Below are 26,903 nucleotides of genomic sequence, written 5' to 3'. Positions count from 1 at the left end.
TAGTTAAACATTTACAGCTCCCTGGGGCAATGCCACCACTGCAGCTACTGCTTGTGAAGCTTTCCAGCATGAAGTGCCATATGCTGCCTCTCAGCCTCCATACTCACTTGACTCCAGGAGAATGACTCGGTTTATTATTCTCAATTTGACCCTATGTATCCCACTGTAGGCTCAAACACTGCACAGAGCTGCCACGTCTAACCTCATAACAACTGCGTCCCTGGAAGGTGAAGGGGGTAAACCACAAAGTCAGAAACTTTGGGAAAAGCCACGGTCGCATGCACACCTCTCAAACAAGGAAACAAACTACAAGAAAGGGCTCAGTCATTGTACACAGCAAGTGTGCGGTGGGTTAAGTTCTGTTCTTTTGACAGTGGCCAAATGCATAAGTCCCTGGTTTCTTGGGCTCAATCACGGTCCAAGGTTAGTAAGCCAACAATGTTGTGAGCAGGATTCAATTTCTACAGGGTCATGGGGCATCATCCACCATGTGAAGGGGCTCCAGCAGGTTGGACATGATCAATACCCATCCAGATTAGGACCCTGACGCCCTTGCCAGAGCTCGGGCTCGGGCAGCTTTGGCCTCGTCTTCTAGCTCATCTAGGAAACGCTCCTGGGAAATCGAGTAGAAGGTGTAACCATCTGGGGAGGTAGGTTCAGGAAACCACACGGAATATGCACATTCCCCTTTCCTAGATTTGCTCTACCACTCTTGTTACTCTCCCAAATCAGTGATTCCGGCTTCCTGCCGCTGCTGTTTCTAAACCCTGAACCCCAATTCCGTTATTATTAATAAATCAAATTAAAAGAGTACCTTAGGAATAACAAAGGAAAGTACTACCTATTTTACCCCAAAATCAAACGGGTGGTTCAGCCCTCTTGCACACTCTGTTCCCCTGCCCCTATATGCGGTCCCCTTGAGTCTACAACACGGACGGATACAAATAGCCAACACCAGGGCCCCGATGCCTAGGCCGGTCACGATGTTCCGGGTTCGCCGCCGTGGTAGGACCTTCTGCCACTGGGCAAGCTGCGCCTGCCGCATGGAATGCAGCTGCTCGGGTGTCAGCTTCTCCCGAGTCGGGTCGATACGCTGAGCGAACGGGGCCTCTCCACGCTTAGAATCCAGAGGGTCACCAGCTCCCGAAGACGCCATGTTGCCATTCCTCCCTTCGCGGTGCCGCCGCGCGGGGCTCGCTGGGAACAGTAGCCCTTGGCCGCTGCAGTGGACTCTGGGAGTTGTAGTCCGCGTGCCCTTTGCGGGGCAGAGCCGCGGTTCCCGGGCACAGGGGATGGACGAGGGAGGTAAGAAGCGGACGTGCTTTCTGATTGGCTGAGGAGTCCGTGGCCGTTGGGGCGGGAAAAAGCTGTGGAGGGTTCGAGGCTGTGGTGGTAATTGGGTTTTCCTCAGACTTGAGGCGACGACACACTCATTGGAAGGGGACGAGGAATCCAGGGTGTGGCAGAAGACTGGAGAGGAGCTAAGGGGGTCGGTATGTGGATCCAGTGAACCCGTCCAGGAGCCCCAAGAGGCTCGTGAATATGGACGGACCCGTGAGGCCAAGATCGGCCTCCCTCGTTGACTTTCAGTTTGGAGTTGTCGCCACAGAGACGATCGAAGACGCCCTGCTTCACTTGGCCCAGCAGAATGAGCAAGCAGTGAGGGAGGCTTCGGGGCGGCTGGGCAGCTTCAGGGAGCCCCAGATCGTGGGTGCGGCTGCAGGGCCGGGGAGCTGGGTTCTTGGGAGACTGGGGCTCGCGTCTTTCAGGCACGACCTTGAGATTCCGTTGATTTTATTCATTCAGAGAATGTTTGCTAACACCTCTCTGTGGGGTGCTGGGGATATAGTGATGGACAAGACACAACAGTGCCCTCCCCTTGATTTCTTCGACATGTATGGAATACTTATGAGTGGCACCGCTTGGCTAGAAAGATGAAATAGAGGGCCAGGCATGGTGGTTTACACCTGTAATCCCAGCACTTTGGGAGGCTGAGGTGGGAGGATCACCTGAGGTCAGGAGTTCGAGACCAGCCTGACCAACATGGTGAAATCCTGTCTCTACTAAAAATACAAAAATTAGCCAGGACTGGTGGCACGCACCTCTAATCCCAGCTACTCGGGAGGCTGAGACAGGAGAACTGTTTGAACCCAGGAGGCAGAAGTTGCAGTGAGCCGAAATCGTGCCATTGCACTTCAGCCTAGACGACAAGAATAAAACTCCGTCTCAAAAAAAAAAAAAAAAAAAAAGGCCGGGCGCGGTGGCTCACGCCTGTAATCCCAGCACTTTGGGAGGCTGAGGCGGGCAGATCACGAGGTCAGGAGATCTAGACCATCCTGGCTAACACGGTGAAATCCCGTCTCTACTAAAAATACAAAAAAAAGCTGGATGTGGTGGCGGGCGCCTGTAGTCCCAGCTACTCCGGAGGCTGAGGGAGGAGAATGGCGTGAACCCGGGAGGCGGAGCTTGCAATGAGCTGAGATGGCGCCACTACACTCCAGCCTGGGTGACGGGTGACAGAGCGAGACTCTGTCTAAAAAAAAAAAAAAAAAAAAAAAAAAAAAAAAAAAAAAATGGAAAAAAAGAAAAAAGAAAGATGAAATAGAGATAGAGGTCTTGCCTTCAAACCATGTGCAATTTGGGGGAGATATTAGAACAAATATGCAATGACTAGGTACTATGGTTAGATAAGAGACGTCAGAGAGAAATAAAACAAGAGTTTATGGGGGTTGAGAGGAGCGATGGGGTAATAGGAAGAATTCAGGGGATGGCCCAGGCATCGGGACATTTCAGGCAGACCTTGAAGGAAGGAGGACATTGGGTTGGTGAAGGGGGAGGAAGGAGACAGTGTTTCTACCAAAAAGAGGTAGCATGAGTAAAGCTATGGAAATGGGGTGCTTAGGGTGCATGTGGGTACAGTGTAGTCCATGTTGGCCAGTGCATGTGGAAGAATAGTTGAAATTAATACTGGAAAGGTAGTTTGGAGACATTCCATGTGGAAGTTTGAATGCCAAGGGGAAGAGTTTATCCTTGGTTTGGTAGGAAACCAAGAAGACATTGAAGGTTTTTAAATAAGGGAGTGAAGGTTTTAAAATAAGGGATATGATGGTAACCCTGCCTTAGTAAACATTATTTTGGCAGTGATGTAAAGGAGGTAAAGGATGGATTAAACCAGAGGGAGATGGGATGTAGGCAGACAGGTAGAGTCAATGTCAGTAGGCTAGGTGATAGGGCAGAGGGAATAACAAGGGAGGGTGGATTAAAAACATTCTAGAGGCAAAGTCTAGGGTTCTGCTGTGGATAAATTTAGGAAGTGAAGGAGGAAAACGTGACTATGCTAAACGGTTGAGCCTGGAAGACTAGAAGTATAGTGGTCATTAAAAGAAACACACAGACACGGCCGGGCATGGTGGTTCACGCCTGTATTCCCAACACTTTGAGAGGCCAAGGCGGGTGGATCACAAGGTCAGGGGTTCGAGACCAGCCTGGCCAACATAGTGAAACCCTGTTTCTATTAAAAATACAAAAATTAGCTGGGCATGGTGGCATGCACCTGTAGTCCCAGCTACTCGGGAGGCTGAGGCAGGGGAATGGCTTGAACCTACGAGGTGAAGGTTGCAGTGAGCCAAGATTGTGCCACTGCGCTCCAGCCTAGGCCACAGAGCAAGACTCTGTCTCCCCCGCCCCCCAAAAAAAAAAACACAACAAAAAACACAGACACACTACACAAATAAAGCAGGAGGAAAAGTGACTTTTGTTTGGGAAAGATAATAATGGCTTTGGAGCCTGGCCAACATGGTGAAACCCCATCTCTACTAAAAATACAAAAATTAGCCAGGCATGGTGGCAGGCACCTGTAATCCCAGCTACTTGGGAGGCTGAGGCAGGAGAATGGCTGGAACCCAGGAGGCAGAGGTTGCAGTGAGCCAAGATCACGCCATTGCATTCCAGCCTGGGTAACAGAGTGAGACCTTGTCTCAAAAAAAAAAAAAATATATATATATATGTGTGTGTGTGTGTGTGTGTGTGTGTGTGTATAATAGCTTTAGTTTTGGATCTGCTGAGTTTAAGGTGTTTGCAGAACATCTAAAAGAAGTGTTCTTGTAGACTATTCAAAGAGTAGGTTAGAAGAGAGGTCAGAAATGGAGATCAAGGTTTTCAAGTTATCTTTACAATGATATTGTTGAAACTGTGGCAGAGGATAAGCTCCTAGAAGGAGAAAAGAAAAGCAGGTCAAGGACAGTTCCTTGGGAAAACACTTTGTGTTCAGGGAATTGGAGTAAGAAGACTTGTGAAGGAAATAAAAGGAGGAGATAGGAACAGAACCAAGGGACTTTTGGCAGCCAAGAAGAGACTTTGAAAAGGATAATGGTCAGAAGTTTCAGATGCTTTAGGGATATCAACAGAACTAAAGATTGCAAAAAGCCATGATATTTAACAATTTGGACATATTTACTGTCCTCTAGAATCATTTCAGCAAGTTAGGAAAGGTAGAAGCCAACAGATAGAAAATTAGGAAGTGAACGATGAAGTGGAAGCAGTGGGTGTGTAAGCCAGGCTTTCAAGTAATTCAACAGCGAGGCTGAGATGGGAGGATTGCTTGAGCCCAGGAGTTTGAGACCAGTCTGGGCAACATAGGACGATCCCGTCTATTTATTATTTATTTATTTATTAAAAAAAATTCAACAGTGATGGGAAAGAGAGAGGTTAAAAGGGGAGGGTCTTTTAGTTAATAGCAGATCTGAGTATGCTTGTTATCGAGGAGGTGGGGCCAATAGCAAGGGAAAGGTGTAACCCTCATCCATTCCACCTAATCCAAGCTCAGTTTTTTTGGCAAATTAAAATGGAAAACAGAAACAAATGCTCACATAATTCAGAGCAAAACCAAACCAAAACTTAACAACTGCACACATACACAAAGAACAAAACTAAGAAATAAAGCCTAAAAGTCCAGCAAATAAAATGACTAATAAGAGACACAATTATATGTTCTAGGGTATTTTGCTGAATTGCTTAAACTAATTCTGTCCTGCATTGGACATTGCTAGCCAAACTGTAGCCTCTGTAACGATGAGGTTTTGTACATCTATCTATGTGTAATGTGTGTTGAGTAGATTGTTACTTGTGTAAGCTTGACTAAATTTTCTAAGAAAGTTAAATTTTCTCTGAAGACATATGATTATTTGACTAAATGTGTAATTCTCTACGGATCAATGCTAAAAGGTCTTCAGTCTGTAGGAGCTTTCTTTGTTGAGAACTGACATTTACCCTTGTTTCCACCCTCTAATGATATTGCAAGATAAATATAATTCTATCTGGAGCTGTTCTTTCAAAGAGAAACAGAGGCAGGCTAAAATCTTGCCAAGGTATCTCACCCTTCCCACCTTCCCAATGACTCCCTCCCCCTAAATTGGGCTACGTTCTCCAATTTAGGGGATGTTTCTTCAAAACAAGCCACTTCACAGTAACACACTTGCTCCTGGGGAGAGGCTCAGCCACCACAGATTTACCCAGCAAACTGGTGGTGGAGAGATGGTTGTCCAGCTGTAAGGTGACTTGTGTTTGTAAAGCAATGGGAGTTCTCCAGAGGGTGGTTACTAAACAAACAGTGTCATAAAGAATATCAAAGCTCCAGGAGGGATCTTTCTGTTTCTGCCAACATTCCACAGAAAACAGAATATAGGGGTTAGGGTTTTTATCCATCCAAGAATCTTCCTTGAAGCTGGGGGTTCCCAGCATGGTGTAGAGGTCACCTAGACCAGCTGGTATGTTTGTGTGTAACTGGCCAAGCCTTTTATCAGCTGAAACCCACAGGAAGGCTCAAGGGTCACTGAGGGGGCTTGGTAAACCCTTGTCTTTGGCACTCAGTCAGCCTCCTTTACATGCCTCTGATCTGCCTATTGGCAGCAAAAGAAACTAAGCTCAGCTTTGGTTGTTTTAGTCTCATCTTTCTCACCTCCTGACCGTCTTCCCTTGGCCCCATCATGGCTTTTACACAATGCCAAGAGTTCACAGAGTGGTTTTGGTTGCATCTTGTGAATTAGGCTCTTTTTTCCTGTTTTGGCAGAGTTTGTTTTTCTCCTGTCTGAACAATGGTGTCTGGAGAAATCTGTGAGCTACCAGGCTGTAGAAATCCTAGAAAGGTAAAGCCCTGGCATAATGCCTTTTGAACGGCGCCTCTCAGAGTGGCTAATGTACCTACATCTTTAAGAAAGTATGAGTAGTTCCCCCTTACCCTGAGACCTGGTTTTACACCCTCTCTAACTTGCAAATATAAATTTCTTTGTTGTTATTGTTGTTTTGAGACAGGGTCTTGCTCTGTCACCCAGGCTGGAGTGCCTGGTGGGAACTCGGCTCACTGCAGCCTTGACCTCCTGGGCTCAAGTGATCCTCCCACCTCAGCTTCCTGAGTAGCTGGGACTACAAGCATGTGCCTCCACACTTGGCACTTGGCTATTTTTTTTTTTTTTAGAGACGGGCTTTTGCCATGTTGCCCAGGGTGGTCTTGAACTCCTGGGCTCAAGTCATCTGTCTGCCTCGGCCTCCCAAAGGGCTGGGATTACAGGTGTGAGCCATCATGCTCAGCCTCAAATGTAAATTTCTTAACCAGCAAGTTAAACTCCCTTTAATTTGTGTGAGTGAGGATCGTTTACTCTCCCTCCCTTCCCTACAGGTTTATGGTAAAACAGGCAGAGAACATCTGCAGGCAAGCCACAATCCAGCCAAGAGATAATAAGAGAGAATCTCAGAATTGGAGGGCTCTGAAACAGCAGCTTGTCAACAAGTTTACTCTCCGTCTTGTGTCATGTGTTCAGCTGGCCAGCAAACTTTCCTTCCGAAACAAAGTAAGGAGCTGGGGTTGCTCATGGGCACCTGAGTGTTAGGAAGAAACCAGCTTTTATACAAAGGGGGGCTGTGATGAGTTTCAAGTCAGTGACAAGAAGAAAATAAATAAATTACAAAGTAAAAACAACGGCCGGGCGCGGTGGCTCATGCCTGTAATCCCAGCACTTTGGGAGGCCGAGGCAGGTGGATCACCTGAGGTCAGGAGTTCAAGACCAGCCTTGCCAACATGGTAAAACCCCGTCTCTACTAAAAATACAAAAATTAGCCAGGTGTGGTGGCGCACACCTGTAATTCCAGCTCCTCAGGAGGCTGAGGCAGGAGAATTGCTTGAACCTGGGAGGCAGAGGTTGCAGTCAGCTGAGGTCGTGCCATTGTACTCCAGCCTGGGCGACAGAGCGACTCTGTCTCAAAAAAACCAACAACAAAAAAAACAAGGTAGCTGTAAGAAACCTACTCCTAGGTTAGGTGATACAACTCATGGAAATTCCAGAGTGTAATTATGCTTCCTAAGCATACCTTCTACACACACACACGCACACACACGCTCTTTCTCCCCCTCTCACTCACACAGAAGCAGTTATTAAATAGCCTGAAGTTCTGTTCCCAAAGTATAACTGGGACAGATGCCATCATTCATACTGGTCACCTTTCCTCCCCCCTTGGACTCAAGGGCAGTTTACATAAGGTGCCTGAATTGCCAGCATACCTATCAACAGTAGAAGCAAACTATTACATTTATAAGGGAAAAAAAAGTTTCCACATCACAACCCAATGCCTATACAGTAAAATATCATTCATTCAACAAATACTTACTGAGTTTATTCTATGGCCAGATGCTGCACCAGGTGCCATGGCTACAACAGTACAAATATTGTCTGTGCTCACAAGGAACCTATTATGTAATGGGAAAAGACACATACAAATAGTGTGGAAAAAAAAGCTCTGATTAATGTAAATACAGAGGGCTATAAATGTACCTCATCAGCCTTGGAGAGTCAAGGAAGTGTATTTAGAGAAAATGACTTCTTGAAATGGGGTGGGTGGGAGATGGGAGGATCCTAAGAGAAGAGGGAGAGGAATTAGGGAGGAAAGGAAGGGAGATCCAGGTATAGAAAACAGCCTGTGTAGTGGCTTGGAGAGGGACAGCATGGTGGGTTTGGGAACTGTAAGCAATTTGGAATGACAAGCAGAGTGTGAGGGGGAATTACCAAGAGACAAGACTGAAGATGAAGGAATAGGCTGGATTATGAAGGGCTTTGTGCACTCTGTCAAGACGTATGACCTTTATCCTAACATTCTTCTTTCCCTCTCTTTTCTTTGCTCAGATAATCAGCAACATTACAGTCTTGAATTTCCTCCAGGCTCTAGGCTATCTACACACTAAAGAAGAACTGCTGGAATCAGAGCTTGATGTTTTGAAGTCCTTGAACTTCCAAATTAATCTGCCCACTCCCCTGGCATATGTGGAGACGCTCCTAGAGGTTTTAGGTATCTTACTGTGTTAGGGAATATGGGTTGGAGACTTCCATAGAAGGCAATACAAAATGTGCATGGCGGGGCATGGCTCATGCCTGTAATCCCAGCACTTTGGGAGGCTGAGGTAGGTGGATCACTTGAGGCCAGGAGTTCAAGACCAGCCTGGCCAACATAGTGAGACCCCATCTCTACTAAAAATACAAAAATTAGCTGTGTGTGGTGGTGGGTGCCTGTAATCCCAGCTACTTGGGAGGCTGAGGCACAAGAATTGCTTGAACCTGGAAGGTGTAGGTTGCAGTGAGCCGAGATCATGCCACTGCACTCCAGCCTGAGCAACAGAGTGGACTCCTTCTCAAAAAAAAAAAAAAAAAAAATGTGCACAGGGGTTTGGGAACAGTGGGCAGAACCTGCCAATGAGGAACAGTAGGAAGCTTGATGGTGTCTCTGGATGACTGAAACAGGTGTTCCCTCCGGCACTTGTCAGGGAAAGCTCAGAGGTCTTAGCAACTAGCTTCTGTTTGGACTCACTAGGCACTCTTATTGCAGGATCAAAGAGGTGACTTTATAGAGAGGCATAAGATAAGAGAGGGACAACTACATGCTAATTGTATGTATACTACAGATGGAGGTTTCTCTACCTCTACCTTTGTCCTTTAAAACTGATCTCCAGCTAAACAGGTTTCTTGTAGTAGAATATAGCAACCAGGAAGCACATTAGCACCTCAACAGCTTTATGTCACAACTGTGGTTATGATCAGAGAAGACATGATCATAAATTCTCCCTATCATTCCCATACTCCATCTAGGATACAATGGCTGTTTGGTTCCAGCCATGAGGCTGCACGCAACCTGCCTGACACTGCTCGACCTGGTCTATCTTCTGCATGAACCCATATATGAGAGCCTGTTGAGGGCTTCAATTGAGAACTCCACTCCCAGTCAGCTGCAAGGGTAAGACAACTCCTATAGGGTAGGCTCCTTCCAGGAACAGGGAAGGGGAGACAGACCACAAGAACTTGGGGAATGGAATTAGCCTAGCATGGCATCCAGTCCCAGATAACCTACTCAGGCTACCTGGTTCTCATTAGTTCCAATATGTTGTTTGGATGCAGGTGACTGAGCCTGGTCAGGAAAACCCTAAAGGCTTTTACTTTTAAATTTAAATTACTTTAATTAATATATTTCCTTTCCTAGTTTTTCCTTTATAGCTGCATAAAACTCAAGGTTACTGGACTGCTTTGGTCAGTCATTTAGAAAAAAAAACAGTCGCCAGCGCGGTGGCTCATGCCTGTAATACCAGCACTTCGGGAGGCTGAGGCGGGCGGATCACGAGGTCAGGAGATTGAGACCATCCTGGCTAACAGCGTGAAACCACGTTTCCACTAAAAATACAAAAAATTAGCTGGGCGTGGTGGCGGGCACCTGTAGTCCCAGCTACTTGGGAGGCTGAGGCAGGAGAATGGCGTGAACCCAGGAGGCGGAGCTTGCAGTGAGCTGAGATGGCGCCACTGCACTCCAGCCTGGGCAACAGAGCGAGACTCCATCTCAGAAAAAGAAAAAAGAAAAAAAAAAACAGTCACAGGGTTGCAACTTGGACAAAAGTGTTTGATTACTGTAAAGTCAGACTGGTTAAAAGCCTCACAGTTACAATTGTTAGGGAAACAGATAGAACTAAAAAAGGCCTATAAACCATTCAAGACATAAGGCTCATGTTAATCCCAGTTAAGTTGGGGGAGAATGGGAGAGCAGGTCAATGAGCTATTACTTGACCATTTCCTTCCATGTCTAAAAAATCCAAGATGATCGACACAAATAATTCATAGTTGAAGTTCCATGACCCTATGATTTGGAAGATCAAGTTCCATTCTAGCTTTAAAATTAATGTGGTTTTAATTACTCAGGGAAAAGTTTACTTCAGTGAAGGAAGACTTCATGCTGTTGGCAGTAGGAATCATTGCAGCAAGTGCTTTCATCCAAAACCATGAGTGTTGGAGCCAGGTATGCACCACTGAGCAGGACCAGCATGGTGAGAATTCATTTAACAGAAAGCATTTCACCCATCAGTTAAAGGAAAACAGAGGACAACCTACAGAAGTGCCAAGACCCAGGATTAGGATGGGTGTGCAAGATTTGAGAGGGAAAAATCTAGGATAGGGCTGAAATGTTTCCTTGTTTTCCTTTTATAAAACTGGAAATGGAGGCCCAAGTTCGGCTTGTTCATTTCCCTTTGTAACGATAACCTGCTATTATGTTAAAGTCCAGGCTGGGCACGGTGGCTTATGCCTGTAATCCCAGGATTTTGGGAGGCCAAGGCAGGAGAACTGTTTGAGCCCAGGAGTTCAAGACCAGCCTGGTCAACACAGAAAGACCTTGTCTCTACAAAAATTAAAAATTAGTCATGGCTGGGCGCAGTGGCTCACACCTGTAATCCCAGCACTTTAGGAGGCCGAGGTGGGTGGACTGCCTGAGCTCAGGAGTTGGAGACCAGCCTGGGCAACATGGAAAAACCCTGTCTCTACCAAAAATTTTAAAAAATTAGCTGGGTGTGGTGGCACATGCCTGTGGTCCCAGCTACCCAGGAGGCCAAGGTAGAAGGATCCCTTGAGCCTGGGAGGTAGAGGTTGCAGTGAGCCAAGATTTCACCACTGCACTCCAACCTGGGAGACAGAGTGAGACCCCATCTCATTAAAAAAAAAAAAAAAAAAAAAAAATTAGCCGGGCATGGTGGTGCATGTCTGCAGTCCCACAACTATGTGGACTACTTGGCTGAGATGGGAGGATCACTTGAGCCCAGGAGTTGGAGGCTGCAGTGAGCCATAATTGCGCCACTGTACTCTAGCCTGGGCAACAGAGTGAAACCCTGTCTCAAACAAACAAACAAACAAAACAAAACAACAACAAAAAAGGCCAGGCAGGGTTGCTCACGCCTGTAACTCCAGCATTTTGGGAGGCCAAGGCAGGAGGACTGCTTGAGCCCAGGAGTTGGAGACAAGCCTGGGCAACACAGTGAGACCTCATTTCTACAAAAAATAAACAAAAGTAGCTGGACATAGTGGCTTGCGCCTGTAGTCCCAGCTACTCCAGAGGCTGAAGTGGGAGGATCACTTAAGCCCAGGAGGTGGAGGCTGCAGTGAGCCAAAAATCACATCACTGCATTGCAGCCTGGCAGCCTGGGCAACAGAGTGAGACCCTGTTTCAAAACAAAACAAAGTCCAACAATTATATCTTCTCAAATAATGAAAATGTAAAGGCCCAAATATCATTCTTATATTTCACAAAACTTATCTCCAGCAGAGGGAAATGTCTACCAGAAAGTTTCCATGCTAACATTATCAGGGCAAAGGTATCCTAATATAATTTGGCCATTGGCAAACACTGGAATCTGGATTTCAGAAAAATGAATTTACAATTGCCTTGAGAGAACATCCCAAGTAAAGTGTGTGTTTGTGCACTAAAATGTGTTGAGATTTTTTAGTAATAAGAAATCTGTCTCTATTTCTGAAGGTTGTGGGGCATTTGCAGAGCATCACTGGTATTGCCTTGGCAAGCATTGCTGAGTTCTCTTATGCAATCCTGACTCACGGCGTGGGAGCCAACACTCCAGGGAGACAGCAGTCTATTCCTCCCCACCTGGCAGCCAGAGCTCTGAAGACTGTTGCTTCCTCTAACACATGAGGGAGGCTGAATCCACCAAATATAAACAGCCATCCGTCACTGCACTCATGCCTCCCTCTGTTTACTTTCATACTAAGGGTACAAAAGTTCCAAGTCTCTTTTGAACTGTATTTTGTATGCCAATTTCATGCTTATTTTTCCTTTATCAGAGAGAGTTAAGGTGGACGAGCATGCCCTTTATGTCATATCAGCCTGAAAATGTTAAAAAGCTAGGTGGAGACAGATTAGTTGTTTCATTTTTGTTTAACAAGGTATTTATACTTTTAGCTTAATTTCATTAAGAGGAACATCAGGCATTGTGATCAGTATTAATCAGGGGCTCAAATACAGACTATCTGGGTGACCTTGACTAAGCATCAAGGAGGTAGCCTTTATTTCCCCTTAAAATTAGTTTAACATCTCTGTTCCATTATTCAGATCTACACAAACAAGGCTTCCTCAACAGCTATCTATTTTTACTAGAGTCTTTTTTTAAAACTAAAACTAACTCTAAAGAAGTTTCAACAGAATTTCCACATACCTGCATTCATTAGAACTTGATTCTCCCAGAATACAAAGTACTCTATTTTAAAGAAAAACCCAACAGTGCACCCCTGGGCAGTTTTCAGACTGCAGCAAATCTTTTATTACAAATAATTAAATCTCTCCATCATGTCTCAAACAGTATCAAACACCATTTCATATCTCTAACACAGAGCAGAGTCGGCATTCAGTATAAGAACCAAGTGAAAAGTGTTAAATTTCAAGCATCTGATCACATCACATGGTGATCAGGTAAAGCTTAGATGTCATTTTCCCACATTATCCAACTGTGCATCTCAAACATATCCTCGTCTCAGTAAAGACAAAAGTTTCTATTTCATATTGTTAAGTGCAGGAAGTTGAGAGAGATAAAAATCCAGTGAAAACACATCAATCTCAATTCAACTCAGTTAAAAAAAAAAAAAAAGCAAATTTAAATTAGTTTTTTTCAGAGAAGAAAGGGAAAGGAGTCCATGGGGTTAAGAATCAAAACTGTGACCAGGGCTGGCAGCTATAGATGGCATGTTGTAGCTCTGGAAAGTATCTGTCACATGATATTTTAAAATAAAGTGGCTTTTGTGGATTTTTTCTTTTTTGGTATTGTAAACATGTACTGTTTAATATTACCCGAATTTAATTTAAAACATGTTTGCAAACAAAACAAAATTAAAAGCCTTTAAGGCAAACCTCCCCCTAGGGAAAAAAGTCATTTGTTATAAAATTGTGAGGATACCCAAGCAAGACCCCACTTAAGATTTGTCAGCATGAACTTGAGAGCTTTTGTCCACTGCTCCTCAGAGTTAAACTGGGTTTTGATGGAATAGGAGCCGCCGCTGCCTCCTGTGTCTTCAATTTTGCCTTTCTCCACATCCATCCTGCAGATGGACAGAGCAAAACTCATTAGTAACTGAGATCTGAGTTAAGTCAGTTCAGGGCAGGGACTTGATCATGGGACCATTCACGTCATTTTATCTATTAAAGAACACTTGGTGAGGAATGATAGTGTATTTTGGATTTGCTTGAAAGCCAAAAATCAAGAAGACTGTCACAAGAGCCTCATTGTCATTGCGGAGTACAGGGACAGGACACACACCCAAAGAGAAGAGAAGCCTGGAGTAGGGGTGAGTGAGTGTTACAGTACTTCTTGCTGTTTTCCTAGGCATCCCTGAACTTGGCGGGGGAGAAAGGAGGCAGAAGAAAAGAAATGCTTTGTTTTGGGGTGATAGAAGCAGCCTTACTCTAGGTAAAAACTAGAGTTTCCATCCATCAATGGGATCCTAGAAAAATCAAAAGAAGCATTCCTGTGTATTTCCAAGGGCTTCAGGGAAAAACCTTCTTGAAACTGGAGAGAAGGCTTGAGCTCTATGCCAAGAAAACCCCCTAAACCATCTAAGGCAACATTCTTCTACTCCAAGGACTAGGTGGTCACATTCTGTCCTGCCTGCAGTACTGGGTCAGTCTCTGCCCATCAATGTCATGTGATTCTGTGCCATTTTTTTGCTTTCCCACCATTTATACTGTTTTGCCTCCATTATTACTGCTGCTTCAATTCTGTTCAATTTGGTCCTATACAAGTTCACTCAGCATTGCGCTATACTGACCTGTAGGGAAGACAAAAACGTGTCTCGCCTTTCTCAACCTCTTCTTTGAACTGCTGCACACAGTCCAGGAAAGCCACCATTGCATGGTCAAACTTGTTGTCCCAGAAAAACCGCAACCCCCCAGAACAGTATAACGGCAGCTCCTGCCCAAGAAGAGAAAACTGGCTATGGATCTGGCACCAAGAAAGGCTTCCAGAGATTGTTCCCAATCCTATCAATCTCTCAAGTCATGTTCTGTCTGTATCCCACTGGAAACTTGTATTGTAGCTGGACTCTATCTTCCACAGATTTGAACAACTACAATAACCTTGGGCAAGTAACAATGCACTTAGAACTGTTTCACTATCAATGAAAATGTACCATAGGTTGAGCATCCTTAATCAAAAAATCCAAATTGCTACAAAACCTTTCCAGGAAGAGTACATGGGAAAAGAAAAATAAATAGACCAGGAGCAGTGGCTCACGCCTGTAATCCCAGCACTTTGGGAGGCCAAGGTGGGCAGATCACCTGAGGTTGGGAGTTTGAGACTAGCCTGACCAACATGGAGAAACCCCGTCTCTACTAAAAATACCTAATTAGCCGGGCATGGTGGTGCATGCCTGTAATCCCAGATACTCAGGAGGCTGAGGCAGGGGAATTGCTTGAACCCGGGAGGCGGAGGTTGCAGTGAGCCGAGATCATGCCATTGCACTTCAGCCTGGGCAACAAGAGTGAAACTCCATTTCAAAAAAAAAAAAAAACCCACAAAAAGATAAGAAAAATAAATAAAAATATGCCAGGCACAGTGGCTCACGCCTGTAATCCCAGCACTTCGGGAGGCCGAGGCGGGTGAACCATGAGGTCAGGAGATCAAGACCATCATGGGTAACATGGTGAAACCCCGTCACTACCAAAAATACAAAAATTAGCCAGGCATTGTGGTGGGCACCTGTAATCCCAGCTACTCGGGAGGAGAGGAGGCTGAGGCAGGAGAACAGCGTGAACCTGGGAGGCGGAGCCTGCAATGAGCCGAGATCACGCCACTGCACTCCAGCCTGGGTGACAGAGTGAGACTCTGTCTCAAAATAAATAAATAAATAAAAATAATAAAAAATGCTACAAAACCTGAAACTTTTTGACCATTGATATGATGCCACAAGGGGAAAATTCCATACCTGATATCTTTGCTTTTTTTTTTTTTTTTTTTTTTTTGAGACAGAGGCTTGCTTTGTCGCCCAGGCTGGAGTGCAGTGGCGCAATCTCGGCTTACTGTAAGCTCTGCCTCCCAGGTTCACGCCATTCTCCTGCCACTGCCTCCCGAGTAGCTGGGACCACAGGCACCTGACACCACGCCCAGCTGATTTTTTTTTTTTTTTTATTTTTAGTAGAGATGGGGTTTCACTGTGTTAGCCAGGATGGTCTCAATCTCCTGACCTTGTGATCCACCCGCCTTGGCCTCCCAAAGTGCTGGGATTACAGGCGTGAGCCACCGCGCCCGGCCCTTTGCTTTCTGATGATTCAATGTATACAAGCTTTGTTTCATGCACAAAATTATTTAAAATATTGTATGAAATTACCTCAGACTACATGTATCAGGTATATATAAAACAGGCCAGGCACGGTGGCTCACGCCTGTAATCCTAGAACTTTGGGAGGCCGAGGCGGGTGGATCACCTGAGGTCAGGAGTTCGAGACCAGCCTGGTCCAACATGGTAAAACCCCATCTCTACTAAAAATACAAAAATTAGCTGGGCGTGGTGGTGGGCACCTGTAATCCCAGCTACTCCAGAGGCTGAGGCAGGAGACTCACTTGAACCTGGGAGGCGGAGGTTGCAGTGAGCCGAGATCGTGCCACTGCACTCCAGTCTGGGCAACAGAGCAAGACTCTGTCTCAAAAGAAGAAACATAAATGAATTTTGTGTTTAGACTTGGGTCCCATTCCCAAGATATCTTAGCATCTATATGCCAATATCTCAAAATCTGAAAAAAAATCCAAAATCTAAAACACTTCTGGTGATACTCAACCTGTAAACATCTATCTCACGGTGATTCTTTTCCTAGCCTAGTGCACACACCCTCCTCTGACCTGCCCATATCCCTTCTCAACAGACTGTCAAAACCTAATTTCTGTCTATAAGACCCCCAAAACTAAACCTGAACTAGACAAGATATTGAACAATATACTGGCTCTTCATATCTAGGTCTAAAAAATAAATTGAATGCCAATATCAAAGCAAACCATCCATTTTCTTAAGAGATATAAGAACTCTGTATTCCAGTGAAAATGGAGCTTCACAGAGTACCTTAGATTTGTCTGTCAGAGACTCCAGATATGAATGGTTTCCGTAAGGAACAAGTCGGTATCTAAAATAGAGATACAAACAGAGATGGATACAGGACTCCTCCTAAAGTGATTATTGGGAAGTTATAACCCAATGATTTCACTCTTCATTCTGGCCAAGGGCTTCTTTTATTATGCTCAACTTCCTCTCCCACCTCCCCATTGAATCCATGTTTAAAAGATTTTGTTTAATGAACAAACTACATTTATTATATAATTGCCTGGGGGCCTTCCATGAACAAATGTTATGTTTTGGTTTAAATTTAAGAAACAAAAACTGAAAATATCCTGAGGAACACTAAGGCTCTGGGGACTGTAGGCTGGGAACTATGCTATAGTCACGCAACTCAGTGACTGTGTGATCAGTGGAGAGAGCCCTGTGATGAGGGGAAAATCAGATGCTGACAGCTCTTCAGCCACAGAAAACTCCCAGTCTGTGGGCAGCAAGGGCTCCTGACATGGTGGACAGCAGTACCAGGTTGGAGATACAAATTATATCAAAGCACATCACTCCCCAAGAAAGGGCTACACTTCCTACCTCTGAAATTTCAGACCCATCTTATTGGCCAGAGCATGGAGCAGCAACACAGTCTGGCCCCAAGCAGCATTAATCTCATTCCATTCCACGGGAACACTGGGCAGGCGACCCAGCCTGAAGTTATTGATTGTGCCAAACTGTCCACTGTGCCTACAGAGGAAGGCAGAAAGGTGGGGGGAAATACAGGGATTACTTAAAATGTTTGACATTTCCCACTCTCACCCCAAACCTAGCTTAAATCTATCTTCAAGTCCATATATGCAAGCTGTACTTGGCACTTTAAATACATGTCCAAAACTTGAGTCATCATCTTTTTCCCTGCTGCTCAGATGCCAAAGCAGAAACCTGGGTGGTATCCTTGAATGCTCCCTCAGCAACTTCCGTGCAAAACTGCCAACCTCTCCTGATTCTACCTGCTAAATATCTTGGATCTTTCCACTTTTCTCCAAATTCAATGCTACTATTCTTTTCCTTTAGATTCCTACTGATGAGTATCCTTTCCAACGATTCCACCCCTTTACCCCAAGTCATTCCCCATGGTGCAGGAAAAGCCATCATTCACGAATACAAGTGTAATTACGTCACTTCCCTAGCTAAAATGCTTCAGTGTCTCCTCTGCCTTTTGGATGAAGTCCAAACCTCTTAACGAGGCCTACGAGATCCTTCAGGAACTGGTAACTCTCCAGTTTCATATCCGGTCACTCTCCCCCTTACACTCAATCTTCAGTCACAATAAGCTCCTTTCTGTTCTCTGAATTCACCACTCCCTCTTTCCTATTTCTTTGCACATAATGTTCTCTCTGCTAGGAACAACCCCCTCTCTGCAGACTTCTACTTTACCTCTCAGTTTAAACATAAGTCCCCTATGGGGAAACTCTCCATATGGCCTCCCCAAACTGGATCAAGTGCCCTTATGTGTTCCCACAGCACCCTGGGTTTACCATCATCACACTGCATTACAACTGCTTGTTATTTATCCATCTCTTCCACCAGATTATATGCAACTAGAAGGTTGACTGCATACTGTTTTGCTGTTGCCCTCCTAGCACTCAGCACAGTGCCTTTTCCAGAGTAGACACTCAACAGTTATTAAATTAATGAAACATCAAACACCGTGGGGATAAGAAATCAGCACCAGACAGCTTACCAGGTTTTTAAGTGGCTGAAGGGCTCAGGCCTTTTCCTTTCTTTAGAAGGGCGGATGTCACCAAGCTCTAGAATTCCAATCCCTACTGTGCCTATCCCATCACTATGAATGAAAGAAACCTAGCTGGGTGAAGATAACCTACAGTCCCTCTTTTGTGGGAAGTGGGCACCCAGGCTTAGTGGTCAACAGCTAAGGTCTAGATATGTGCAGTGCTCCTCATCCCCCAGCTCTCATTACCAGATGTGGAAGGTTGCATTAAAGACGTTGGTTTTCTTCAGCTTATCCAGCTGCATCTGGGCATAACGCATCTGGTTTTCAACACTCTTCAGCTCATCATCCAGCTCCAGCTGTTGTCGTTTAAATTCACTGTATTCTCTCTGATACCTGTGAGCAGCCAAGGGGGCCATTGAAGGCTGTTAGCTTGGGGGCTAAAGTTTCTCTCTCGCCACACTATGAACGATTCTTTAGTGATCATCGTTACATCTAGCTCTCGCACCTTTTATATTTGGCATAGATCCCATTCTGAGGAACATGTATGTCCTAGCTGTTTTGCCTGGAAGGAACAGAAACGTCTCAAATTCCAGCTGCCCATATGCAAAAAGGTGGAGGAAAAAAGAATTCTCCCAAACCAGGGCAAAAAACCTCTTATTTCTGATCTTTTTCAGAAGTGAGGTGAATGGGTTAGGAGTGGCTTCTGGGGGCCGGGCATGGTGGCTCACACCTGTAATCCCAGCACTTTGCGAGGCCGAGACGGGTGGATAACTTGAGGTCAAGAGTTCGAGAGCAGTCCGGCCAATGTGGCGAAACCCTGTCTCTACTAAAAATACAAAAATTAGCCGGGCATGGTGGTGCACACCTGTAGTCCCAGCTACTTGGGAGGCTGAGGTGGGAGAATTGCTTCAACCCAGGAGGCAGAGGTTGCAGTGAGCTATCACACCACTGTACTCCAGACTGGGCAACAGAGCCGAGACTCTGTCTCAAAAAAAAAAAAAAAAAAAGAGTGGCTTCTTCTGCTTCTTCTGGGCCGGGTGCAGTGGCTCACACCTGTAATCCCAGCACTTTGGGAGGCCGAGGTGGGCAGATCACCTGAGGTCAGGAGTTAGAGGCCAGCCTGGCCAACATGGTGAAATTCCGTCTCTACTAAAAAAATAAAAATTAGCCAGGCGTGGTGGTGCACGCCTGTAGTCCCAGCTACTTGGGAGGCTGAGGTAGAAGAATCGCTTAAACCTAGGAGGTGGAGGTTGCAGACAACTGAGATCATGCCACTGCACTCCAGCCTAGGCAACAGAGTGAGACTCTGTCTCAAAAAAAAACAAAAACAAAACCAAAAAACAGTGGCTCTTTCCAGCTGGCCATGGTGGCTTATGCCTGTAATCCCAGCACTTTGGGAGGCTGAGGCAGGTGGATCACTTGAGCTCAAGAGTTCAAGACCAGCCTGGGCAACATGGGGAAACCCCATCTCTATAAAAAATACAAAAATTAGCCAGGTATGGTGTTGCGTGCCTGTAGTTCCAGCTACTTGGGAGGCTGAGGCAGGAGGATTGCTTAGGTGTAGGAAGTCAAGGCCGCAGTGAGTCATGACTGCACCACTGCACTCCAGCCTGGATGACAGAGTAAGACTCTGTTTCTAAAAAAAAAAAAAAAAAGAACAGTGGCTTCTTCCATGAACTGGCCATAATTGGCCTTCTAAAGCTTCATTTCTATACACTTACTGCCCTTTAAATAGTTACTATACCCCACTTCCAGTGAAACTTGTTATACTACTGTGTGGAAAAAATGGACTTTTCTCTGTCCTTCATTTCCACAACTTTAGTTAGTATGGACACTGTGTCTCCTCCACTAGAGAGAGGGTTCTCTCAGGTCAAGGACATCTATAATGCTTTTATTTTTTGAGACAGGGTCTCAACTCTGTTGCCCAAGCTGGAGTGCAGTGGTGTGATCACAGCACACTGTAACCTCAAACTCCTGGGCTCAAGTTATCCTCCACTTCAGCCTCCTAAGTAGTTGCTAGGACTACAGGTCTACCACAGCAGCCTAATTTTTTTTTAATTTTCATTTTTGTAGAGATGGGGTCTCACTTGATATTGCCCCAGATGGCCTTAAATCCTGGCTTTAAGTGATCCTTCTGCCTTGGCCTCCCAAAGTGCTGGAATTACAGATATGAACGACCATACCTGGCCCCCATGAAATTTTTAAGCTTGGAGGGAACAAATGTAGGCTAATTAGCTCATCTTTTCAGCTAAGGATGGCTAGAAAGTGGCTGATTCATCCAAATGAGCCCATTCCCTACAGGACAGAGCCAAGACTGGAACTCTGGTTTCTGCACTATTTAACCAACATACTTTTTTCACTTAATCATGCTGACTCTTCATAGGTAACTCTCCCAACAAACCTCTAGAAAAAGGGCATGGAGGAATATGCAGGATCTGGGGCAGGCATGCTGCTGACTGACAGCTGACTAGTTTACAAACTATTCAGACACATTCAGCTGGAAGCCATTTCCTCTCCTGGAGCCTCGAGTGTGAGAAGATAGAACAGGGTGAGCACTCACTGAGCTTCCTCCTGATCCAGTCTCTCAGCCTCAGCCTGGACCTTCTCGAGATTTTCTGCCACTATCTTGCGGTTCTTTTCCACGTCTTCCAGCTCCTGGATCAGCCTCTCCTCCTCTAGTGCCAGCTCCTTTAGCTCCATCTGTAACTGTTCACTGTCATCCTCATTCATTTGCTCTAAGATCTCCAAACAGCGTCTGCCAAAGACACAGGCAGACTATACTTACTAGAGCTCCATTTGCCTGAGTGGAGTACGGCTCCTGGGTAAGGGCCAAGCAGTCCCAGAGCAGTAACAGCTCTCAGCCCTGGCTCTGGAGACACTCACTTGTAGTTCTGACACTCATTTTCAGTGATGTTGAGCTGAGTGTCCAGCTGGTCTAAAAGAGTATCTGTGCATTCCTCACAGAGTGGGTGATCCACATCTGTCTGGCCCGACATGATGTCAAAAAGGTCCCCAGTGACCTGGAAGTGTGGGAGAGTCAGGGTAGGGCCTCCCCCATGCTTCCTGCTCAATTACCCACTCTCCCAGCCAGGCCTACTGCTTGCCACCGGAATGGGGCCGACTTGCCTTCAGTCTTCGGCTGAGGTTCTCCATGGTGCCGCCATCAGATGCCTCCCCAATCAGAGTGAAGCTGTTGGCACTTTCTGTGGACATCATCCTGCAGACAGCCCCCCGCCCACGGGCCACATGAGGGAACAGAGAGGCTTCCTCCACCTACTGCAATGCCAGTGGCAGAGACTCTCAAGCACCAGCTGAGGGGCCTCAGGGAACATACCCACTCCTAGCCCGACTGACCTCCCAAGGGTACCTCTCTCCCAAAGGAAGGCCATGCTGGTCTTCCACAGGGACACTCAGCACGAAGGTTGGCCTTGATGGACTAAGGAGGGAGAGGGAGCATAAAAAATTGATATGTCTACAGTGGAAAAGAAGGGAGAACCAGGAAAGGCCATTTTAGAAAATATTATACCCCTTGCCAGCAAGCTCTTTACCTGCAGCAATGAGAACTAAGGACCTGAACATCTAACAACATTTGCTATTTTGAAACTTCTCAAGAGCCCATCTCTTGGTGATTGGTCAATCACTCCCTTAATTTTTTTCAATACTTCATCATTAAAGCTACTATCCTTTCCCACTCTGTGAACAGCTACAGGAAAAAATCCATACTGGAAGGTGACGGGCCAGGTATAAGGGAATACATCTTTTCTGAAAGGGCCAAAAGGCTAGGTGATGATGCATCTCTATCACCTGGCTCCAGGTCTCGATTCCTGGATTTAATTAAAATTCTACTAGCCTTTGGCAAGGAATGGGGGCTGAGAAGTAGTAGGCACCTGGCTGGGGGGATGAATCTGCGAGAGACACCATCCTGGCGAGGAGTTTCAATAAATGTCTCCTGGGAAAGAAATAAGAGGGCATTACAAGTCTGGCAGCTTAGAGGTAGAGTTCATCTCCCAAACAGCCTCAGAACTATATGGCTTTAGTCTTGATAACCACAAGACTTGATAAACCACAGAGACTTAAAAAATGGGTATTATCGAAGCAATCCTTGTGTATGTGGACTAAGAAAGGACCCACGATATAGACAAACCTTAAGTCCCATTTGATTTTCTTTTTGTGGGGAACAGCATTTCCTAACTATGTTACACTCTACGTATGGTTAAATTTGCATTTCTCAACACTTAGCAGTCAGGGGCAGAGGACAGAATGCCCTAAATCATAGTACAAGGAAAAAGCCAGATCAGACTGCAATGAAGTCTGCCACAGTACAAAGTAGATAATTTATATGTTTTCAATATTTTGAGATTACTCATATGTGACCAAAATCTCACAACATCTATTGACTTCAAATGCCAGACCCCTTTGCCTCCTTGCTTAAAGGCTTCTCTGGCTCCTGGACTCTTCACTGCCTGCAGGGGGCGCTGGCCAGAATTAATGACCTCCACTAAACCTGACATCAGCACTCCCCCAGTGACTGGCAGCTGTGGGTAAATAAATACTCCAGCTCCCTTGCTACTTGAGAAGAAATCTCAGGTGTGTATTCAATAGTATCTCACAGGATGTTGCTCCACAGGATCCCTGATATTATCACAGCTTAAAATGACATGTTCTCTAACACTGACAATTCTTTCTGTCCAGGGCAATCATACAATTCACTGTCCTAACCAGGATGCTTTTGAGAATGGAAAGGAGCGGATATTAACAACTAGCTAGAACAACAGATGCAAATCAATGCTCTAGAACGACCTGGACACACAGGTCATCCCATCTCCAACCTACAATAATTTATAATTCTGCTTCAAATAAAGAGCCCTTTCCAACATTTTAAAATGACTAATTCAGTAACCCTGTGACCTTAGGTGCAGATCTGTACCTCCAATGGTGCATAGCAGCCTGATCATGTAGAATGTCTCATTACCCAGAGATCCCAAAAGTCTGGGAGCTCTAGAAGTGCCAAGTAGCCTGCAGAAACCAAGCCTGCATTCCTGTTTTCATATCATATCTCTCATTTGGAATGTTTACTACATGAGGAGGATAGGGGAAAGGGCACTTCTATTACCTCTCCTGAGTTAGTCTCTTCCTCCTGGGTCTCTCCTGGTTTCGCCTGGGCTGTGGTAAGTAATGGAGCTAAGGGCAAGGAAAATATTGGGTCAGAAACAGTCTTATTAAAGCAGGAGGGCATCTGAAAGTATGGGAAAAGAATGTGAAATATTCTCATCACCACCCTCACCTCCAATTTTTCTTAAAGTACCATTTACACCAAAAGAATCTGTGGTCTTCCTCACCCCCATTAAATCAGATTAAAGAAATGCTCAATTTTTTAAGGCATAATGGTATCATTATTATTATTATTATTATTTTAAGATGGAGTCTTGCTCTGTCGCCAGGCTGGGGTGCAGTGGCACGATCTCGGCTCACTGCAATCTCTGCCTCCCGGGTTCGAGTGACTCCCCTGCCTCAGTCTCCCAAGTAGCCGGGACTACAGGCGCGCACCACCATGCCCAGCTAATTTTTTTGTATTTTAGTAGAGACGGGGTTTCACCATGTTGGCCAGGTCTTGATCTCCTGACCTCGTGATCCACCCGTCTCAGCTACCCAAAGTGCTGGGATTACAGGCTGAGTCACCGCGCCCGGCCGGTATCATTTATCTTTAAGAATCCTTATCTGTCAAAAATACAGAAATATTTACAGTATTTATGTTTGGGATTTGCTTCAAAACAATTCAGAGTGGGAAGGAATGGATGGGGCTGTAGACAAAACTTGATTAAATATGTGTTGATAATTGTTGCAACTAGGTGATAGGTACACAGGAGTTCATGATATACTCTGAAATTTTCCATCACAAAAGCAAACATCCTGTTTCCCCCAGAATAGCAAGGAGGGAACATAAGGAAACTTTCTAGGAAGATGAAACATTGCTAAATTGCAATGATCCAGATTACATGAGTGTATCCATTTGTCAAAAATGTACAGCTAAGATTCATACATTTCAAGGCACGACAATTTACCTTTCTAAAAAGGTGTGAAAAACATAATAATTGAGCAGAGGATGGGAGGTGAATGGAGGTGTAGACAACATAAGAATGTGAGAATATGGCTGATTATTGAAGCTGGATGATGAATACAAGGCAGGCTATGCTATTCTCTTGACTATATATGTCTCAAATTTTCCATAATAAAAAGTCAAAAATTGTTATTAAAAGAGTTCAAGAGGTGCGGTGGCTCATGCCTGTAATCCCAGCACTTTGGGAGGCTGAGGCGGGCAGATCACAAGGTCAAGAGATTGAGACCATCCTGGCCAACATAGTGAAACCGTCTCTACTAAAAATACAAAAATTAGCTGGGCGTGGCGGTGTGTGCCTGCAGTCCCAGCTACTCAGGAGGCTGACGCAGGACAATCACTTGAACCCAGGAGGCAGAGGTTGCAGTGAGCCGAGATCACGCCACTGCACTCCAGCCTGGCAACAGAGCGAGACTCCGTCTCAAACAAACAAACAAACAAACAAACCAACCAAAAAAAGAGCTAATTTCCCCTCAAGAAAGAGAAACCAGGTAATAATAGCAGCTAATACTTATTGAATACTATTTGCCCAGCAAATTCCTAAGTGTTTCTGTGGTTTGTCATATTTGAACTTTATAAATTCTTTATGAGGCAGTTTAACGTTTTACAGAAAAAATCAGAAACCAAGGCTTGGAGAAATGAAGTAACTTGCAAAAAGTTGTTCAGCTAGTAAATGACAGCCAGGATTTAAACCCAAGCAGGCTGACTCCAGGCCCATAAGCTTATTTAAGCTGCCTATTCAGTCTTCTCTTTTACTGTCTGACTTAATCTGAATTCTTCTGACTTTGCGGGATTTTGGGGTTTTTTATTTTTCTTAATTATAGAGACAGGGTCTTACTGTGTTGCCCAAGCTGGTCTCAAACTCCTGCTCAAGTGATCCACCTGCCTCAGCCTCCCATAGTGCTGGTATCACAGGTATGAACCACCACTCCTGGCCTTTTTAATTAATTTATTTTTTGAGACAGCGTCTTGCACTGTTGCCCAAGCTGCAGTGCAGTGGCATGATCATAGCTTCCTGCAGCTTTGACCTCCTGGGCTCAAGTGATCCTCCTGCCTCAGCCTCCACCACCCACCACACCCAGCAATTTTTTTTTTTTTTAGAGACAAGATCTCTGCTAGGTTGCTCAGCTTGGTCTTGAACTCCTGGGCTCAAGCGATCCTCCCACCTCAGCCTCCCAAAGCACTGAGATTACAGGCGTGAGCCATCACATCCAGCAAATTCTTCAGACTTTAAGACTCTACTCCATTTACCAGCTGTTGGACCTTAGGTAAGTCACTTAACCTCTCTGTGCCTCGGTTCTTCATCTGAAAAATGATGTAATGATGGTATACCCCGTACGGGCTGTTACAGGGACTAAATGAAGTAATACGTGTAATGCACTTGGTATTACTATATAGTAAGTCCTCAAAAAATACCATTTATTATTATATATACATATTCCTTTTCTCTGAAACAGCAGGAGCAGAAAATAAGGATCTTTCTTTTGCTACTGAAAGCTCTCTTTTTTTGAGACGGAGCCTCGCTCTGTTGCCCAGGCTGGAGTGCAGTGGTGCGATCTCAGCCCACTGCAAACTCCACCTCACCGGTTCAAGCGATTCTCCTGCCTCAACCTCCCAAGTAGCTGGGACTACAGGCACGTGCCATCACGCCCGGCTAATTTTTGTATTTTTAGTAGAGATGGGGTTTCGCCATGTTGGCCAGGCTGGTCTCGAACTCCTGAGCTCAGGTGATCTGCCCGCCTCGGTCTCCCAAAATGCTGGGATTACAGGCGTGAGCCACCGCGCCCGGTCGGAAAGCTCTCAGAAGTCCACAATGTCAGAATGCTTTACGTTTCCAAGGAGAAAACAGGGAGCCAGATGAAGTGACTTTCCTAGGTTCACACGATGAGTTTGTGGCAGACTACACAGCCACGATAAGAATTATATCACCAAAGCTGCCCACCTTCCACATTCTTGACCACCCTCTTTCCAAGGGTCTCGCTGACCTGTGAGTTCCTGGATGGTGACACGGTCCAGGATCTTGAAACTCGTGTCCAGTTTCAGGGGCTGGCTGCAGCGCTGGCACACGAAGCTCACCTGCATGGTGCTGTTGTTGGACGTCTTAGACCCTTCCATCCCTGAGGCCGTGGAAAAGAGGCAACATTAGGGAGAAGCGACGCCCTTGACCTCCGGCCCGGGGTTACCACACGCCTTGGTGACGATGGTAAAGGGAGGGAAGTCCCAACCTGCGCCGTTCCCTCTAGGAATGGTATGATACGGGGCGGACCTGCTTCCGGGACAGCCTGCGCAAAGGCAGTTTAGAGCCCAGGGTCAGGGAAGGGACTCCAATAAGAGCCGTGAGGGTTCCCAGACTCCCTTCTAAGGTCCCACCTCAGCCCCCGATGCTCTTCACCTCGGGAGCCCGGAGCCCGTCACCCTAGTCCGGTCTACCGCGGAGGCACTGTGGCCTCGGGTCGGCCCCGGAGCGAGGCCTCCAGAACTACCATCGCTCTGTCTTCAGCGACTTCCCGGTACGCCGCCGGAAAACTTCCGCCCGAGACCGGACGTGACGCTACGACGGCAGCAGGAGCTCCTGGTCCACAGGCTCACAGGCCCGGCAGCGGCCCCCAGAGGCCGGGCTGGGAAAAGCAGCGGGCTTCAGCGGATGACCAAGGTTACGACGGGAAGTGTA

The 26,903-nt window shown here is 45.8% G+C and overlaps 3 protein-coding genes across 14 annotated transcripts; 1 reads left to right on the top strand and 2 right to left on the bottom strand.

Moving 5' to 3' along the window:
- Positions 1-112: 112 nt before the first annotated feature.
- On the bottom strand, positions 113-1,156 carry COA3 (cytochrome c oxidase assembly factor 3). The gene is made up of 2 exons (XM_004041642.5): positions 943-1,156; positions 113-642 (listed from the first exon to the last, which is right to left on the bottom strand). The coding sequence occupies exons 1-2, from the start codon at positions 1,154-1,156 to the stop codon at positions 536-538; spliced, it is 321 nt and encodes a 106-aa protein (XP_004041690.1). The 3' UTR covers positions 113-535.
- On the top strand, positions 1,003-12,041 carry CNTD1 (cyclin N-terminal domain containing 1). Of its 7 annotated transcripts, none has more exons than XM_031010886.3 (7): positions 1,003-1,305; positions 6,068-6,143; positions 6,674-6,845; positions 8,172-8,334; positions 9,129-9,273; positions 10,224-10,320; positions 11,827-12,041. In XM_031010886.3, exons 1-7 carry the CDS (start codon positions 1,155-1,157, stop codon positions 11,995-11,997), a joined length of 975 nt encoding a protein of 324 aa, XP_030866746.1. In that variant the 5' UTR covers positions 1,003-1,154; the 3' UTR covers positions 11,998-12,041. The 7 variants fall into 7 exon arrangements, with proteins under 7 accessions (XP_030866746.1, XP_018882475.1, XP_030866748.1 ...); XM_031010888.3 differs by lacking the exon at positions 1,003-1,305 and adding an exon at positions 1,325-1,493; XM_031010885.3 differs by lacking the exon at positions 1,003-1,305 and adding an exon at positions 1,325-1,711.
- A 554-nt stretch (positions 12,042-12,595) lies between these two features.
- On the bottom strand, positions 12,596-26,796 carry BECN1 (beclin 1). Of its 6 annotated transcripts, none has more exons than XM_004041635.5 (12): positions 26,603-26,796; positions 26,218-26,349; positions 23,231-23,298; positions 22,005-22,066; positions 21,244-21,334; positions 21,001-21,137; positions 20,678-20,872; positions 18,364-18,510; positions 16,980-17,129; positions 16,404-16,464; positions 14,121-14,263; positions 12,596-13,394 (listed from the first exon to the last, which is right to left on the bottom strand). In XM_004041635.5, exons 2-12 carry the CDS (start codon positions 26,345-26,347, stop codon positions 13,226-13,228), a joined length of 1,353 nt encoding a protein of 450 aa, XP_004041683.2. In that variant the 5' UTR covers positions 26,348-26,349; positions 26,603-26,796; the 3' UTR covers positions 12,596-13,225. The 6 variants fall into 6 exon arrangements, with proteins under 6 accessions (XP_004041683.2, XP_004041682.2, XP_018882471.2 ...); XM_004041634.5 differs by having other exon boundaries at positions 26,625-26,790; XM_019026926.4 differs by lacking the exon at positions 14,121-14,263 and having other exon boundaries at positions 26,625-26,752.
- Positions 26,797-26,903: the final 107 nt, after the last annotated feature.

Source organism: Gorilla gorilla, chromosome 4, assembly GCF_029281585.2.
Source record: "Gorilla gorilla gorilla isolate KB3781 chromosome 4, NHGRI_mGorGor1-v2.1_pri, whole genome shotgun sequence".
Classification (NCBI taxonomy): Eukaryota; Metazoa; Chordata; class Mammalia; order Primates; family Hominidae; genus Gorilla; species Gorilla gorilla.
The sequence above is the reverse complement of the archived record's forward strand: the minus strand, read 5'-3'. Positions and strand labels throughout refer to the sequence as shown.